Here is a 16,439-nt window from a genome sequence, read left to right on the forward strand (position 1 = left end):
TGGTATGAACCAGTAAAATAGGTCTTTCCACATTTGTATTAGTGATGGCTACTCTTTCTCTGTTGATGATAGCCACTGCCTTGCAACAAGATGGGTTTGTTTGATCTTCTGCAGGAGTACTTCAGAGCATGGAGGTATCTACAACTCTATAGAGCCCTGTCCCACTTTTACACACATGAAAAAATGTTGTTGTTTCTTTCTCTGGCTTGTCCTTATCCAAGAACAACTGGAAGGGAGCTTTGTTCATTGGTTTCACTTTCTTCTGGTCATGCATCTCACAAACAGACTCTTCTATCTTGACAGCAGTGTCTTCCTTGAGTTCAGTTTCCTGTCCTATAGGTGACTCAAGGCTACAATGTAACTGAGTGAGTTTGAGGACTTACCTGTAGATGCTTCGGTGGTTTTACTTGAACACTCTTTTGACTGAATGAGGTAGTATAATTACACCATGTAAAGGCATGATACACGTGTAGCCTGGTAGAGCTGTACAAAGTGAAGTGCCGATGGTTTTGTGTATCTGTTTCATACTGATGTATGTTTGTAACTTTCAGCATAGGATCCAAGAACTGACAGCAACTGAGTGCAATGACAAGAGAGTCAGAGGCAGATGTGTGGAATGCTAGTGCTCAGAGGTTTGATGTTTTGCCAGATGATAAACATAGGAATTCAGGGAGAGGCTAAGGACCTGAATGCAACTGGCATACAATTTTGTAAATCTAGGGCTGGCAAAAATTGGTGACTTCACTTGTGTGCTAGTGGAATCAACTTTATTCGATAAGCTACATGTTCTGTGCCATGCAACGCATCCTTGCCACTGTGTGTTTCAACGAGTCTGTCAAAATTATCCCATGTAGTACGTGTTCCATGATTAGTTTCCACCTCCATTCCATTGGGAGTTGCATTCTCACATGTACTCGCTCCCAACGTCAACTCCATTTTTGATTTTCTACTGCGTGGTAGCTGATACAATGACCAAGCCTGTTCATTATTTTCCCACTTTCCTGCTCTCAACTACTTAGTACACATACCATGTCAATCAATAGGTGTTATTGTGGTTTCTTCAGGCCCAAAGTTACACCAAATGCAACATTTTGACTGATGGAGTTGATTCCCTACTATTGCTTTTTATAGCAGGTCGGCTCCAGCTCCTTGCTGGAGGCCATCAAACAATTTTTTTTTTTTTTTTTAAGTCAGTGACTTCATCTGGGTACATTCACTTCACCTTTGTACACTTTCAGGCAGATTTCTTTTTCTGTGGCCTTGCAGAAAGCTTCTCAAAGTAAGATACACTGTAGATCTACTTCTGATTTGATTACTTGAGATTTGATCAGTCTGCCGAAGAAAGGCTTCCTCTCCAGTTAGTGCAGGACTGTAGATGATGTTTCCCTTCTGAGACATTCCCTTCCTGATTACTAGATGCAGTTATCAAAATGCTCTACATTTGTAGTTTTTAATTCCAACATTTGTATCGTTGGTGCAGCACCGGCAAAATCATCTTCCCCAAACTCATGCAAGAGTGTTTGATACTGAACATTGATGTCTGTCAGCAAGTGAGCCTGTCATTTTCCTCCTGACAACGTCTTCAGTGTACAAATTGTACTGTGTCAGTGCTTTGAATGCCTTCACTGTCTTGATGCACATTTCATATGTGAATTATGTTGTTTCTGTTTCTCTTGTTGCAGTTCAGCAACAGCAAGAGGTGTAGCCCTTGTCTGCGATTGAGAGTTTGAATGGCAAATTCTGTGATATTTCACTTCCTTGATAACAAAGTTCACACAACTTGAACGTGTGAAGTTTATCATCTTGAAGTTTATCATCATTCTTCCATGTTGCATACTTTCTCACACGTTTTTCAAAGTTGGTTGTTGCAGCTCTGATCGACTTTTTCCCCTTTTTTTGTTTACAGTATATACAGACTTTCTTGCCTGCTCACAGAATAAGCACACATCAGAAAAAAAAATCCTTGTATACATTGTACGTCTCTTGGTTTTGGTATCCTGATATCCGAGCGTGTACTCTGTAATTGACTTTGAGGTCTCAGAATTATTTTCAGCTTTGATGTCACACTGATAATTCAAGGTTTGTTGATACTGGTGACAAAGCTGTGAATTTTCTGTAGAATTTCTTGTTGAATATGATATCATTGTACTGCATCTACAGTCTTAGGGAGACAAACATTTGAATATGAACAAGGTGTAATGCTTCAATTTATGTAGGACTATTTCCCCTTTTGACAGTGTTTCATTTGTTAAGAGGATTTACCACTTTTTAAATACTCTTTATGACAATAGGTCTGTGCCATTTTTGCCATTCAAAGAACAGATTGAACCTGATGTAAAATGGAAAAAAAAATGAGGCATTAATGTCTTTTAATGTTTGATATAAATTATATGTTTTTTTCTTTAGCAATGCTCGACTGGTACAATGTATGTTATTTCATGGGAATAAGCTTTCTAATTCAATTGAATTCTGCACTGTACATGAATTTACAATACAAGATTACAACTTCAAAAAATTGTCACGAGTATACTGTATATAAAGCAATTCATTCATTGTTCTTCCTTGATCCTTAAAAATGCATTACTGTTGAACATATCCCCGATTTTGCTTCATTTTCACTGTTTGTGTTTCTTATCTTTTGCAATTTGATAGGCGTTCGTATAATGTCTGACTTAATTGCCTTCAGTAAACAGTAAGGTGATACCACAGACGTACATGTACCCAATCAACTTCTGTGCACAATCAAACACTAAACAGTATTCTCTCAAAGTCTGTGAAGTGAATATATTGTGTATGAAATCAAGTTGACATTTGTATACATATTTGTCCCAAATGGGGCCAGACATATTCAATTAAATTGACTGAATTTGTTCAATGTTTAAAACTAGATTAAAACTTAACAGCTTTGCCACTGACCGAAATGCAGGTAATTTTTCATGAAATAGATATGATATAAAATTTATGACTGAAAAACAGATCTAGACTGACATGCTTTTAAATCAGCCATGCGAAATAAACTATACAGGATAACCTTTAATAATTAGACAATAATAAGGTTATTTTATTATCACTTAAAAAACTTGCATCAAACTCTGACCAACCAGTATCCTATAGCAAGTTTCAATTACTGTATACACCATTAAAGCAAGTCTCTATTTTTGCGAATCGGGACTTCCTGGCGATTTCGTGAGTGGTTAAATTTGCATTCATGGAGTCCTGTATTGAATGGAGAATTCTATGCATGCGTCACATTCATGGCGGGATTGAAGTTGAACTCTTGTAAACATACCGAGTACATGTACCAGATGTAGAGACCCTGAAGTCGGGTCATTCCATGAGCCTGACACCCACAAGTCATACATGTACATTGTATGGCCCATGAGCTAGACATTGAAGAAATGGTCCATTAGAATACAGCCTATGAGCTCTACACTAGGCAAATAAGGCCCATGAGTCTGATGGTATTAAAAGCAAACATGGCCCACAAGTCCAACACTAGGCAAACAAGACCTACAGTATGAGTCCAACACTACCGGTACAAGTGTATGTACTGTACACACTTATTGTAAACAAGAAAGGCCAGTGAGACTGACACTGTGTGATGTAGTGGGTGATGGACTCGTATGCCATGTTTGCCTCATGTCGGACCCACGGGCCTGCCCATGGGCAACTACTTTCCCGACCAGATATTCTGTCAGCCTTTGCGTTTTTATTATGTACACCCATATTACTGTCTTCTGCCCGGGTTTGGTCTATTGGCTCCATGGGATAAATTAAACCCACTGGGGTGTTTTGGGGGTCCAAGGGGAGCAATCTGCCACCTCTTTTCCCCAGCCAGATATTTTGTCAGCTTTCATAATCTGTTATGTTTGTGCACCCAACTGACCAAGTTTGGTGGATGGGCTCCATGGGGTAAATTAAACTGGCTGGGGGCATTTCAAGAGGCCCCTTTGAGTCAAACCCATTTGAATGCATCAGGCTGACATGCACTGTTTGATAACAAATGTGGCCCCTGTAGCTCAGAGGGGTCAAAGCTTTTGTCCTAAAAGCGAGTAGACGCAGGCTCCCAGACTATTCTCTCAGTTCATAAATTTATCAGTCTAACGTTTCAGCAGGATCATTGCGTGTTTGAGATTTGTTGATCACACTTTGTTTTGTAAATTGTTTGTTGTCAATGATCATCATTCTCCAAGCAGATTAGCAGTATGTTCTGTAAAAGACCTATAGAATATACCTCGATGTGGTAATTACAAGTCACAGTTCTGGCAGTTTTCTTTTAGCTCACTTGAGATATTGTGGTCATTTGTTGTCTGACCTCCATATTAAACTTCTTGAAAACCCCACAGTGGATTTTCACAACACTTTTAGCAGTCCTTGGGTGAGAGAATCACAGTTTGTTCAAATGTGCACAGTGCGGTTGGGGCCCTCAAGACAACAAGTAAAGGAATAATTTAACATCTCCTCTAAAACCAGAAATGATGGAGGAAATGGGAGCAAAATGTGGGCCATTTTTTTTTTTTTTTTTTTTTGCTACATTCTACTTAGGTTTGATATAGTCTGCAAGAGAATGTGTGGAAAGTGAACTTGCAATACTCAGGTGAGTCTGGGACTCAATGGAGTTCTCTCTTTTTTTGGGGGGGGGGAGGGGTGTTTTTATCTCTCACAAATCACTGTCATAGTGGAAAATTCCAATATGATCATGATTTACATGCATGATTCAGGTTTCCATAAAGATACTGTAACCTGTATACCTACAAATTGTACTGTAATTTGAGGCTGGGGAGAGTGATTGCTGTCTATTTTGGAATACTATCCACTGGTTTGTTTGTGTGTAAATCTAGTTATCTACATTTCTATCTTCCTATGGGGTCATCTCACGAGACCAACACCCTCAAGCCATACAGCCTACGAGTTTGATGTTGAAGAAAGGTCCATGAGTCATACAGCCTACGAGTCATATAGCCCATTAGTTTGACACTAGGTAAAAAACAGCCCACGAGTTCGACATTACAACACAGGGCTTAATGTGTCGGTCTCATGGGCCTTGTTTGCTTTAGTGGCTGAACTCATGTGCTGTATGACTCATGGGTTGTATAACTTATGGGCTGTATGACTCACTGGCTGTATTGATGTGGGTGTTGAACTCGTGACGTGCACCCCTTCCTATTACAGTGTGCCATGAGTATTTTACCTCATGTGTACTGCATATAGTGTAGACACCTACTGTACAACTTGTATATTCATGGAAGATAAAAGATGAGATATTGGTCCGGGTCATTCCTGGGGTACGTATCCCATAGAACCCCAAGGGGAAGTTAAAAGAAAAAGAAAAAAACATGCACAGTGTATGTACATCATACCTTTTCATCATCTCCACAATGTATGACCAGATTTCAGCCGAACTTGGCAGGAATTATCCTGTGGGGTAGGTACATGTATGACAGAGGTTGTATATTGTCCTATACTATAATACTCGAAGTTGTTGTTGTTGTCGCGGCCTTATGTATTTCCTGTTTTATTTCGGCATTGCTGGTTTCTCTATCTCCTCCCGAGCCGTCGGCTCCGGGCAGTTGCGACCGGTGCCGTCGGCCGCAGGAGAGTATCCTACATCGAATGGCGTGGGTTTCGTCCCCTCTCCGCCTCCGTGTCGACGTCGAGGACGAAAAAGAAAAATTAATTAGCTACATGCATAATGCATTTTTGTGCGTGACGAAAGAGCCGAGCGTTTCAATATTCACGGGAACCTGCGCTGGCCTCCTGCTTTCTCGATCTTCCATCTTTTAGCTTGCAGAGACACTGGGGGATACTAAAGATGATGGTGCAGCGAAATCTCTGACATCTTCCGGCGGACGCGCACGCACACACACAATGTACCTCGCAGAACTCTATACACACTCTACACTGTGTGTATATAGTTCTGTGATGTACCTTTGCCTCCGCCTGTTACGTGTACTGAATGTATTGACGATGGTTTCACGAATCTGTGTGTGCGTGACATGGACTACAAGGGCATTTACGTACAGTTTGCCATTATTGGCGTCCCCAAATGAAAACAACGAACGTTGGTTATGTAATTGTATTTTGCACAACTGCAGAATACTATATGCAGCTCAGGTACGTCATTTAGTTTGCTCGCCGTTTGCTCTCAAGTCCGGTGTCATTGTACGCAGACTGTTTAGGACGCGGCTAAATATATTTGCCGATCGTACCCTTACATATCAGATTACACGCGCAGCTGTGTCCATTCGTTTACTGCAGAGCTGCTGTAATCATACATATTCATAAGATGAGCGGACGTAGAGGAAAACCTCGCTTTGCCGACCGCCTATTTTTAAAATTGCAAGTGGAAATAGAATGTGTGGTTCTATGGTCTATCAAACCAAGTTTTGGTGACAAAAAAAGAGGGAGCAAATGAAGACGAATGCAGTGATGTATATATTCTTCTTTTTTCCATAACATGGGAAAAATATTGAAGAAAAAAAATACGAGGTCGTGAGAACCTACTCCCACGGGTGCCTATTAAACCTGATGACTATGATCTCCCCCTCCCCAAATAATAACAATGATGATAATAATAATAATAATAATAATAATAATAATAATAATAATAATAATGATAAGGATAATGATAATAATGATATAATAATAACAATAATAGGAGCAATAATTGTAGGCCTAATATTAATTATGATAATGTACAATCTGAAGCAGATGTAGTTCTATATTGATATGATATATCAAGCCAAGTTTTGGTGATTAAAAACAACAAGGAGGGAGCAAAATTATGAAGGCGAAAATATCTTATTTTTCTCTCATAACGTGGGGAAAAGAAACATGAAAAAAAAAACACAAAACAAACCGAGGCCTTGAGACCAGCCGTGGATTCCCGCGGGTGCCCGCGTGGATGCAAGAGCAGGGGGTAATCAAAGTCATAGTGTTAATATCTTCCCGTTTCAACGGGAACAACCTGTGGGCAGAACTTTCGGGGAATCTCATTTGCGTTTTTGGTAATTTTTCCCTGAATGTTTTTGTTTTTTGCCCTGCGGAGGTGGAAATGTGTGTGTGCGTGAGGGGGGGGGGGGGGGAGGGGTGAGGGGCAACAAGACAACTGTTGGACTTCAACGGGTGCAAATAACCCCTCGAAACTCTATTCTATAATAAAAGCAAGTAGTGGCGGGAATGATCCCTACCAATGGACCGGATCGCCTGGCATATACTACAAAAATGTATTATAAAATTTCTGGGAAGGGTGGTCATTTAGAAGACAGCACAATTAACGAAAGAATGAGAAGACTTTTCTTTTTATTTCTTCAATAAAAATGTGCAAAATCGTATTATGAGAAAAAAAAAATAAAACCCGTCAGACCCGTGGATTTCCACGGGTGCTGCTAGTACTAAAATATACAGGATGTCCCAATTGGGCCCAGAGGTGGAGCTCTTGAGAGCTGCTGCCTGATAGACACCAAGCCTAAATTTGCTCCATACAAGAGTAGGATAAGGAATTTGTGTAGTGTATTTTATATGAAGATATATTTACACTGTTGGTAGACCAGGACAAATGTTCCTGGGGCCTCTAAATATGTTTATTGTGTGCATACACTGTACATACACACATGTTCAAATAATAGCATAGTGTGCTGTACTGTAGTTAGTATGCACTGTATACCTGTGAGTTGGGTGCTATTTGCAAATTTACAACCGACATGAATGTGAATGCATAAACATTCTCCATTTAGTACTGTGGGGTAGTGTGCCCCACAATCCAAATTTAACCACTCCCAAAATTGTTCGGAAGTTCCAATTTGCAAAAAAAAAAAATGAATAATTGTATAATAAAGTGAATTTCTTCTGAAGCTTAAGTGTGCATGTAATTTCCCAAACAATTTTTTTTTTGAAGTCAAAATTTCTGATCCAGTATGGTATTTTCTATGTACAGTATTAGCAAGATAAACTGGTTTTGCTCACATTTTTAGACTGAAGTCATGAAGAAAATGGTGGTCTGCATTTGTAGATGTACACTGTAGTCATGTACAATATGTACATACAGTAGAATATGTATACTTACATTGGAAAAAAAAAAATTGAATCAAATATTTCACTATTGACGGACCTGCATACATGTACAGCTGTATTTGCATGCATTTTGTACAGATTTTATTTCTAATCTACTGTATACTACAATTACTAGGGCTCTGTGGATGCTCTTGGAATTGAGTTTAAATGTGCTCCCTCTACAGTAGCAGGACCCTTGTGCCTCATTCAGGCTGCGTTTATCTAAAAAAAATTCTGAATCAGAATCACGATCCTAAATGCATTTGAGACATTTTCAGAGGTTCGATAAACACAACCGTGTTTTCAAACACATTTAGAAATGCCGTTTTGAAAAGCCTTTCAAAGGGCCATAACACGTTTGAGACCACGATCGCCGTTCTGTGAGTAGATAAATGCAATGCCGATTTGAAACGCGTTTATATCTCAAGGTCAAATTCCAGCTGTTTCCGGTTGTGTTCTCTACCCATTATTTGTGTGTGACTGAGGAGGCATGTTTGGTGGTATGCAGTTGACCTTTACTTCCCAGGTCAAACGGCGTAAAGCAGCTGCGCAGTGACACCACTTGAATCACGATTGTACGATGGTTAGATAAACGTGACTCCCCCAGAATCGCATTTCAAACCACGTTTTCAAACACCGTTCCAAACACGTTTTGAAACATGAGTCTCTCTTTCAAGATAGATAAACGCAGCCTTAATCTTTCATCATTTCAATGAAAAAAAAAATGACTCAGCAGTCTTTGAGAGATATGTGTCCAGTTGATAGCTGTTATGATATCCAAAGTAAGAGCTTGCTACATTGTTCATGTATGAAGATGGTCAAGGGTCATTATAACAAGAGATATGGTCGCCAGCTTATTTGATGGTGGTGGAGCCAACCTGTTGAGGACGAGTCCCGAGTATACTCAGCCAGGGGTCTATGGGAAATGTGTGTTCGTGTGGCAAAATCAGCCCGTCCTCAATGGGTTAAAGAGGCGAGGTTCACCTGCTACTGCTCTCAAGTGGCCTGATGACCCCCTATGCGTACACACCTGTGTGCTTAGCACCTGTTTTCTGAAGCCTCACTCTGCATTTGATAAATGGTTTCCAGACCTCCCAACCATTTCAAATTTGGAGGAAAGAATCTGAATTTTGACCATTCTCAGCTTTTGTTTCGATTAGAGTTTCCTATATCTTTCTTGATTATTGTACTCTACTCTTCTCTGGGAATTTCTCTTTCTTTCCTTTTTCTTTTGGGCCAAATCATCCCTATTTTTCAGGAAAAGTCTTTGTTACACACTGAAAGGCGTTCATAGTGTTCTGACAGTACTTGAATGATAATCAGTTTTTCCCAATCTATCAAAGATATCCTTTTAATATGTAAAATATCAGAGAAACACTGAGGCATTAGGGGTTAGACAGCAAATGCTTCAAAGGTCTGTATTGCACTGTTTTCAGCTTTCAGTTTTAATGAAAATACAGTCCATACAATGTGCAGAACATTACACGGTACATGTAATGGAGAGTGTGTTGAATCAATGTTGTGCTGAATAAATGACTGTCAATACTGTATGTCCAAACACACATGCATACTGTACATTGTAATATCTGGAGAAGAAAACATTTTTGTGTTTATGCAGGGACACCTAAAAGTATTCACGCTGATGTAGTATTCTATTCCGTTCCATTTGACTTTAGTAATCCACAGCAGAGTTCAACGTTGGAAAAAAATGTAAGGGGCCTCAGTTTTGCAGTGCTAATGACCCTGACCCAGTGTGTGCAGAGGCCATTATTGAAGTGCCCAGACTAGCATAAAATGCAAAAAAAAAACAAAAACAAAAACAAAACACAAATATGAGGCTAAATTTTGTCTGTCTGAATGTTGCATTCGTAATATTGAATGCATTTTATGTTCTCTCTCTTGCAGTTGGTGATGAGCTGGTTAGTAGCATCGGAAGAGGACTATGTATACTGGTGGGCATATCCAGAGATGATTCGCCAAAAGAAAGAGAATACTTGTAAGTTCAACTTTAAAGTGCTATAAATATCTCTTCATCTATCACCTTATTTTATCCATTTCTTACAGTCTCAGGAAGCGCCTGATATCTGTCACCAGATATATTGTCCAGCAAGTCATTCATACTCTGCTGAAAAGTAAATTTACATGTAGTTTCGAATTCAATTCTTTTGATTTATATGGAGATGTGTTTTTTTGTCAGTTTTGTACACATAATCTGCACACATGAACATGTATTATAGTTAAAAAGAATAAATAGATATACAGATGATAAAGACATACAGCATGTTCTCCATTGAAGGCTTGTTAAGTGATGTTAGTTTGGTAAAATTTTAGCTACAACTTGAATTCATTGAGTCATCTTACAATTAGTTTAATACTGTAAAAATGGATATTTCACGCTTGGCTGGGTAAGAAGAGTTTCGCGTGTTTTTAATTCCGTGGAATTGAGACATCAGCTACTGGAACATATGGTATGCAAAAATATTTGGGTGCTTTTATTTTTGTGCTAGCTTCTGGTTGCACGAAATGCGTGAAAATTTCAGCACCGCAAAAATTTCCACTTCTACAGTACTTGTTAGCAATTTTAGATATTTTTTAAAATGAGTAATAGTTCAATGTTTTCAATCTTTTTACCACTGTTACAGAGAAAGCATGTAACACATACAATGTACAGATAGAGAGTGTGAAGGTATACGTACATTTAATGTACATTCCACTCCAGTATGTCTAAATATGTGGAGGCATTTCATGTTGTGCAATGTTAATATTCTTTTCCTGCCGTTTGCATTTGACAGAGCAAGAAAAATTTTGAATCTGCGGCTGTTCGATGATGATAACGAGAAGAGATGGACCAAGAGCGTCAAAGACAAGCAGCTGGAAATCTTGTGTGTCAGTCAGGTGGGTCATTGGTTGTACAGGTGGTAATCAGTATTATTCATCAAAATATAGATCATTATAGTGATATTCAGTATTGTTTTATTTTGTTTTTGTCACAGTGTTCTATTGTGTAGGAATGTGTTTCCTGCGTAGAATTATTCAGTATTTCTCAAACTTTACTGTTCTTCCTTTTTTTTTTGGGGGGGGGGGGGGAAGGGGCAGCTATGTTTGACTTGTTTTGTTGGTGCTTTTCATTTTATTGTTGAGTTTTCTTTTTTTTTTCCTCTCTACATTTCTCCATTCTTTAAAACCCAATGTGAAATTTTGACCAAAATGAGGAGTCATTTGTGTGTGTGGGAAATACTGTAAAAGTGGACATTTTCGTGCATTTCGCACAACCGGAAACTAGCGCGAAAATGAAAGCATGCAAATATTTTTGCTTGCCATATGTTCCACTAGTTGATACTTGATTTCGCGGAATTAAAAACATGTGAAGCTCTTCTTACTCAGCTGAGGGCAAAAAATTAGTCTCACGAAAATATCCACTTTTCCAGTGCACACTTGTCTATGTGGTTCAGATGTCCTCCATGGTACATGTAGCTCTATAGCAGGGCCCCCTGGGCCATAGACTGTCTGTTTGAATCATCTCCCCTAGATCCACAAATAGTATAGCCAAGCTTTACAACCATTATATTTAGTTACTCGTGGAGGTATAAGAACATGAGTCGTTGATGACAGCGGCATTGGTGGCCCCCAGTTGGCTCCGGAGGGGGTACTGAAATGGGATGGGGCCCTGGTTGCCATGAATTTGTTAAATATTCATGTTTTCTTTTAAGCTGCATGATTAGAGGTTATTGGTGCCTCTTTGGAATTGTCCTGAGGGGTCGCTCATACATTAGCATTTGGTGATGATAGTGAGCGGCTAAAGCAGTGCAAATACTGGGCAATAGATACTCCCAATTCTCTGAAAATATTCTCAGTTTCTTAAGAAAAAGAAACACACACAAGAGCACTCCTACTTGTTCCATGCACAATTGACTGGGATGCCTTCACCTTTTGCAAAGGTTGGCACCAAATTACAAGGTTCATGTCAATGAAATTCAGTAGTTTTGAGTGATTACCGTGTTTTAAGATACAACAATCAAAACTTAAATAAGTTCTTTGAAGCCTTTGTCAGATGGGGATCTGGCTACACTGCCCTTTTAGCATTGGTAGAGATTGATCAAAATGATGGCATACCAGGAAAACTAACACTCCTCATATCATGCAGTTTCTTCAGAAATAATCCCTAATGTTTATGGTACAATTATTGCTTTGGGTGCATCAACATGTATGCATGTTGTTACTGTTGTTGTCAGTCTCATATACAATGCTTGTAATAGATATCATATCATACTTACAAAACTGCCATTCTACCATATTCTGTGCAAACAGATAGCAAACTTGAGTGCCTATCTGTAGGTGTTAAGGTGCACCTGTGTGTTCCATGACATAAAACTTAACAGCCCCACCCCCTTTTTTTTCCTTTTTTTTTGTCTTTTTGGTCAGAATGACTAAGCAGGAATGTGGGTATAGAGATAAGTGACCAATCTTACTCATTTAGCACTCAGTTGCATTTATATCACTTTTCTTTGTGTGGAAACAGTGTTTTTAAAGGCAGTTTTGATGAAAGAAATATAATGCACTTTAATGGGCTATGAAAAGAGTACATATGTCACTATAAAGGACCATACGATCATACAGCTGTATATCAATGTTTTGTATTATGTGTGTGTGTGTGTGTGGGGGGGGGGGGGTTGTTATTACACTGCCTAATACTCACAAGTATATACACTATAGCATTGTGAGTACAGCTGTGCTGTCAGCCCCATGTATACAGTACAAACCCCTGAATGGCCTGTGCTACAAAAGCTCAAGTTAATGCCCTTCTCCACTGGCTGTGGTGCCCCTGGACAAAATTGTGACGTGTCGTCCCTAATAAGGCAGTTCCCTTTCCCCTGAGAAATAACACGGGACAGGGTACCCCCACATACAGTAGCAGCATTAAGGCATTAGTGCCCCCCAGCCCTCTTTTAGGCTGTGGTATAGTATTTGCAGTGTGTGCAGGGGATAGTGTTGGCTCAGATGCATTTTGTGTGGTTTAGCAAGCGTGCACTGTACTTGCAACCCAGAGACACTGTATAACTTGCTATTCAATCGATTGTTCTGGGTCAGTACTCCTTGTCCCAATGGGCCCTGTTAGAATGTATGAAACTTTTTCCTTTTTTAGGTGATCCGAGTATTTTTGTTTTTGGTTTTTGCAAATAGCTTGTGAACATGGCATGAACTTCCATGTGTGTATGATATGAAGAATATCTACAGTATTATACTAGAGAGATATGTCTTGTGGGTTTGTGAATTAATCATTGTCCTATTGTTCACCGTAACCCAAAAGACTTGCCCAACATAAAGCGGCATCAGTTAGTGCAGAGGCCAGGGAAAATTGTATATTTACTTCAGAAAATATATTTGGGTAAATAATAATTGGAGGTGCTGTGTGCATAAAGGTAACTGCATTTCTTTACACAGCCACCTGGAGTAAAATTTGATACCAAAACTGAAATGCAGGCCTCAAATTAACCGACGGTCATGGCCGTCGGTGCCCCTCTCGTTGGCCGCAATGCCTTTTTTTCCTTGATCAAAGTTATGGCTTAAAAAAATGTGCCCTTTTTCTTGTGGCCGTGGTGCCCTTTTAGAATGAAAGGTATTATTTATGACGTATAATATGCCCTTTCTCAAAGTCTACACTTTAAGCTTGAACAACTTTCCTGATCTCAAATATCATACCTTCAGTTCACTCGCGTCCCAATATATCTGATTCAAACTCAAAGTATCTTTCCGAGATACGAGACGACGTGCAGAAGTCTATGTACATGTACTGTACGCCCGACTGGCTTTTACCGTCCCAACTGCCTCCGGAGCAAGTGGTCGCAAGCCATGCTAAAAAATGCCAGGCCTGTCGGACGGCTGCGAGCATTGCCATCTCTCTCGCTCTGCATTCATGCCCGCATGCTCAAAGCAAAATGGCGCCAGAAGTGCTCCAAAGCGAGCGCGGCGTACGCGTTGAGAACGTACAGTCAAACCTGCCTTAGCGGTCACCTCTCTATAGCGGCCACCTGTCTATAGCGGCCACTGAAAATTCCCCCCGAGAGAAAAGCAATGTTAAAGACCCTGTGTATAGCGGCCACCTGTCTAACGCGGCCAGCGGCCACAAATTTTGTTTCCCGCGGTAGATTTTAACCTGTCTATAGCAGCCAAAAACCCGACAGAGCCGTAGCCGAGCCGATAATTCAGCGTGTTTTTCTGCTTGTTAGCCGTGCCAGCATTCCTGGGCAACGTTCAGTGATCTCCACCGTTGCATTCATCACTTATTCAGTCACAATAATGCACTAGTGTTAAGCTTTCTTCATGACTGTACACATGCTACATGTACTGTGCAAAAATTTCATGAACACCGGCATTGTTCTATGCATGATACACACATGTGTATACGTACACACATACATGTACATGTACATGTACATGTAAGTATATATAGATGTATACAACGATGATACATGTTACCTGTCTATAGCGGCCACCTGTCTATAACGGCCACTTTTCCCCGTATCCCTTGGATGGCCGCTATAGACAGGTTTGACTGTACTGTGTTACAGAACCTACATCGTATTGCGTATGGCCTACTGCCTTACGTCGTCTGCTGCGGAGAGATCTTATGCGTGCGTAAGCTGCTGGAGTGTAGCAGCACAGTCGATAGCATACAGCTCTATTGGGCATTCACATCACATATAAACACCCAACATGCCCTTTCCAATGTGGCCTTGGTGCCCTTCTGACTGACCTAAGTGCCCTTTTCTAAATGGCCTTGCCCCTCCAAAATCCTATTTCGAGGCCTGGAAATGTCAAGCACCTTATTTTTGTACAATGTATGATGGGCTAGAAATGGGGCAACCAGAGCAAACTTTTATTTTGGAAATGCATTGTTACAAAAAGTATACTCTTTGACGAATTATTATTTTTTTTTTTCAAATCAGAAAGGAAAAAAAATAAATTGTGGATGAAAGACAAACAAGAAGATATATTTCTATATTGAAGTTGTGATGTAGGTGTATAAAAAATTTGCACACAGAAGGAGTATTGCTTTTATTTGCTACTCATGGAAATTATGTTGAAATGCATCTTTTCATCTTATGTTTTTGTTCATCTTTTTTTTTCAGAGCTAAGGATGATGCTAATAAACATGTATATCTAAAACAACTACTGTAAAACGAGGAATGATCGCACGTATTTTAATTTCACAAATTTTGCGAGTGGCAACATTTGCAAAATTAAAATGAATGTGAAAGTTCTTGCTTACACAATATGCATTTTACTCCAGTGGCAATTCATGAAAATTCATGCCACAAGAAATGCCGTTAGCTCCAATTAGCAAAATTTTCATGCCACGAATATATCGTGTTTTATAGTGTGTGTGTTCAATCACAAAAAAATCATGAATATGCTGAATTTCTTCTCCAAATTTGCCCATAAATAAAACTTTAGAGTAGTCGTGTAGATTGTGAATTGCACAGGGCACCTTCATATTCCCTGATCATATTTATTGAATGAGAGAAATGTTAAACAAACAGTAAATTCTGTTATAGATAGATATATATATACACTTTAAACATACAGTGTATTTGTACATTGTACACACACATGTATCATACAGTAGAGATCAATTTTAATATCAAAATCTGAATAACTTATTTATAGCCAGTATCTCAAAATTGTGGTAAAAATGTTTGTTTGGGGGGAAAGACTTATATCTTACAGTAAAAATAGCATCACCTGGTATACCATGTGTGAACAGGTAAACTTACTGTATCTGTGGATAGTGGGGATCATACAAATTATGCCTTTCAATGGGGCATTTAGAGTCGTGGCTGTGAAAGTACAGATTATTTCCACTGCCACACATACACTGTACCATTCCCGACCTTTACTTTATTCAATAAGATAATTGTGCATTGTGTGCAAGGGCAGACTTTGTAGCAAAGATCATTCAAATGGGTACATGTCACAAGTCTGACACCCATGAGTCATTTAGCCCTCAGACCTTTTTTTGCCTAGTGTCGGACTCGTGGGCCTTGTTTGCCTACTGTCAGACTCTTGGACCTTTTTTGCCTTGTGTCAAGCTCATGGGCTGTGTGACTCGTGGGCTGTATGACTCATGGATCTATCATATGTTCAGTGTCAAACTTGTGGGCTGTATGACTCATGGGTTTCGGGCTCGTGGGATGACCCCAAACATACAATGAAAGAAATCTTCCTCAGGTGCAGTAGATAAAAGTTATTAGAATTGTTCCTGAATGTGTTTCATATGACAGCCCCAAAACTCTAAAAGCAATGCCCCATACTGTAACAGGGCCCCATATGACCGTAGCAATGAACATCCTCATGTCCTTAAAGCAATTTTATCTTTCTGCTGGATT

At 39.6% G+C, this 16,439-nt stretch overlaps 1 protein-coding gene across 1 annotated transcript in view; it reads left to right on the plus strand.

Annotated features, from left to right (window-relative positions):
* Nucleotides 1–16,439, plus strand: part of LOC139723235 (uncharacterized) — a 49,258-nt gene that overhangs the window by 4,816 nt on the left and 28,003 nt on the right. Inside the window, exons 2-3 of the mRNA XM_071634494.1 lie at nucleotides 9,958–10,048; nucleotides 10,845–10,947. Coding sequence (XP_071490595.1) covers nucleotides 9,958–10,048; nucleotides 10,845–10,947 — 194 coding nt within the window. The remainder of the gene's footprint in view (nucleotides 1–9,957; nucleotides 10,049–10,844; nucleotides 10,948–16,439) is intronic.

This window comes from Diadema antillarum, unplaced genomic scaffold (assembly GCF_040938485.1).
Source record: "Diadema antillarum isolate AM-2024a unplaced genomic scaffold, OU_Dant_1.0 scf00000183, whole genome shotgun sequence".
In the NCBI taxonomy this organism is placed as follows: domain Eukaryota; kingdom Metazoa; phylum Echinodermata; class Echinoidea; order Diadematoida; family Diadematidae; genus Diadema; species Diadema antillarum.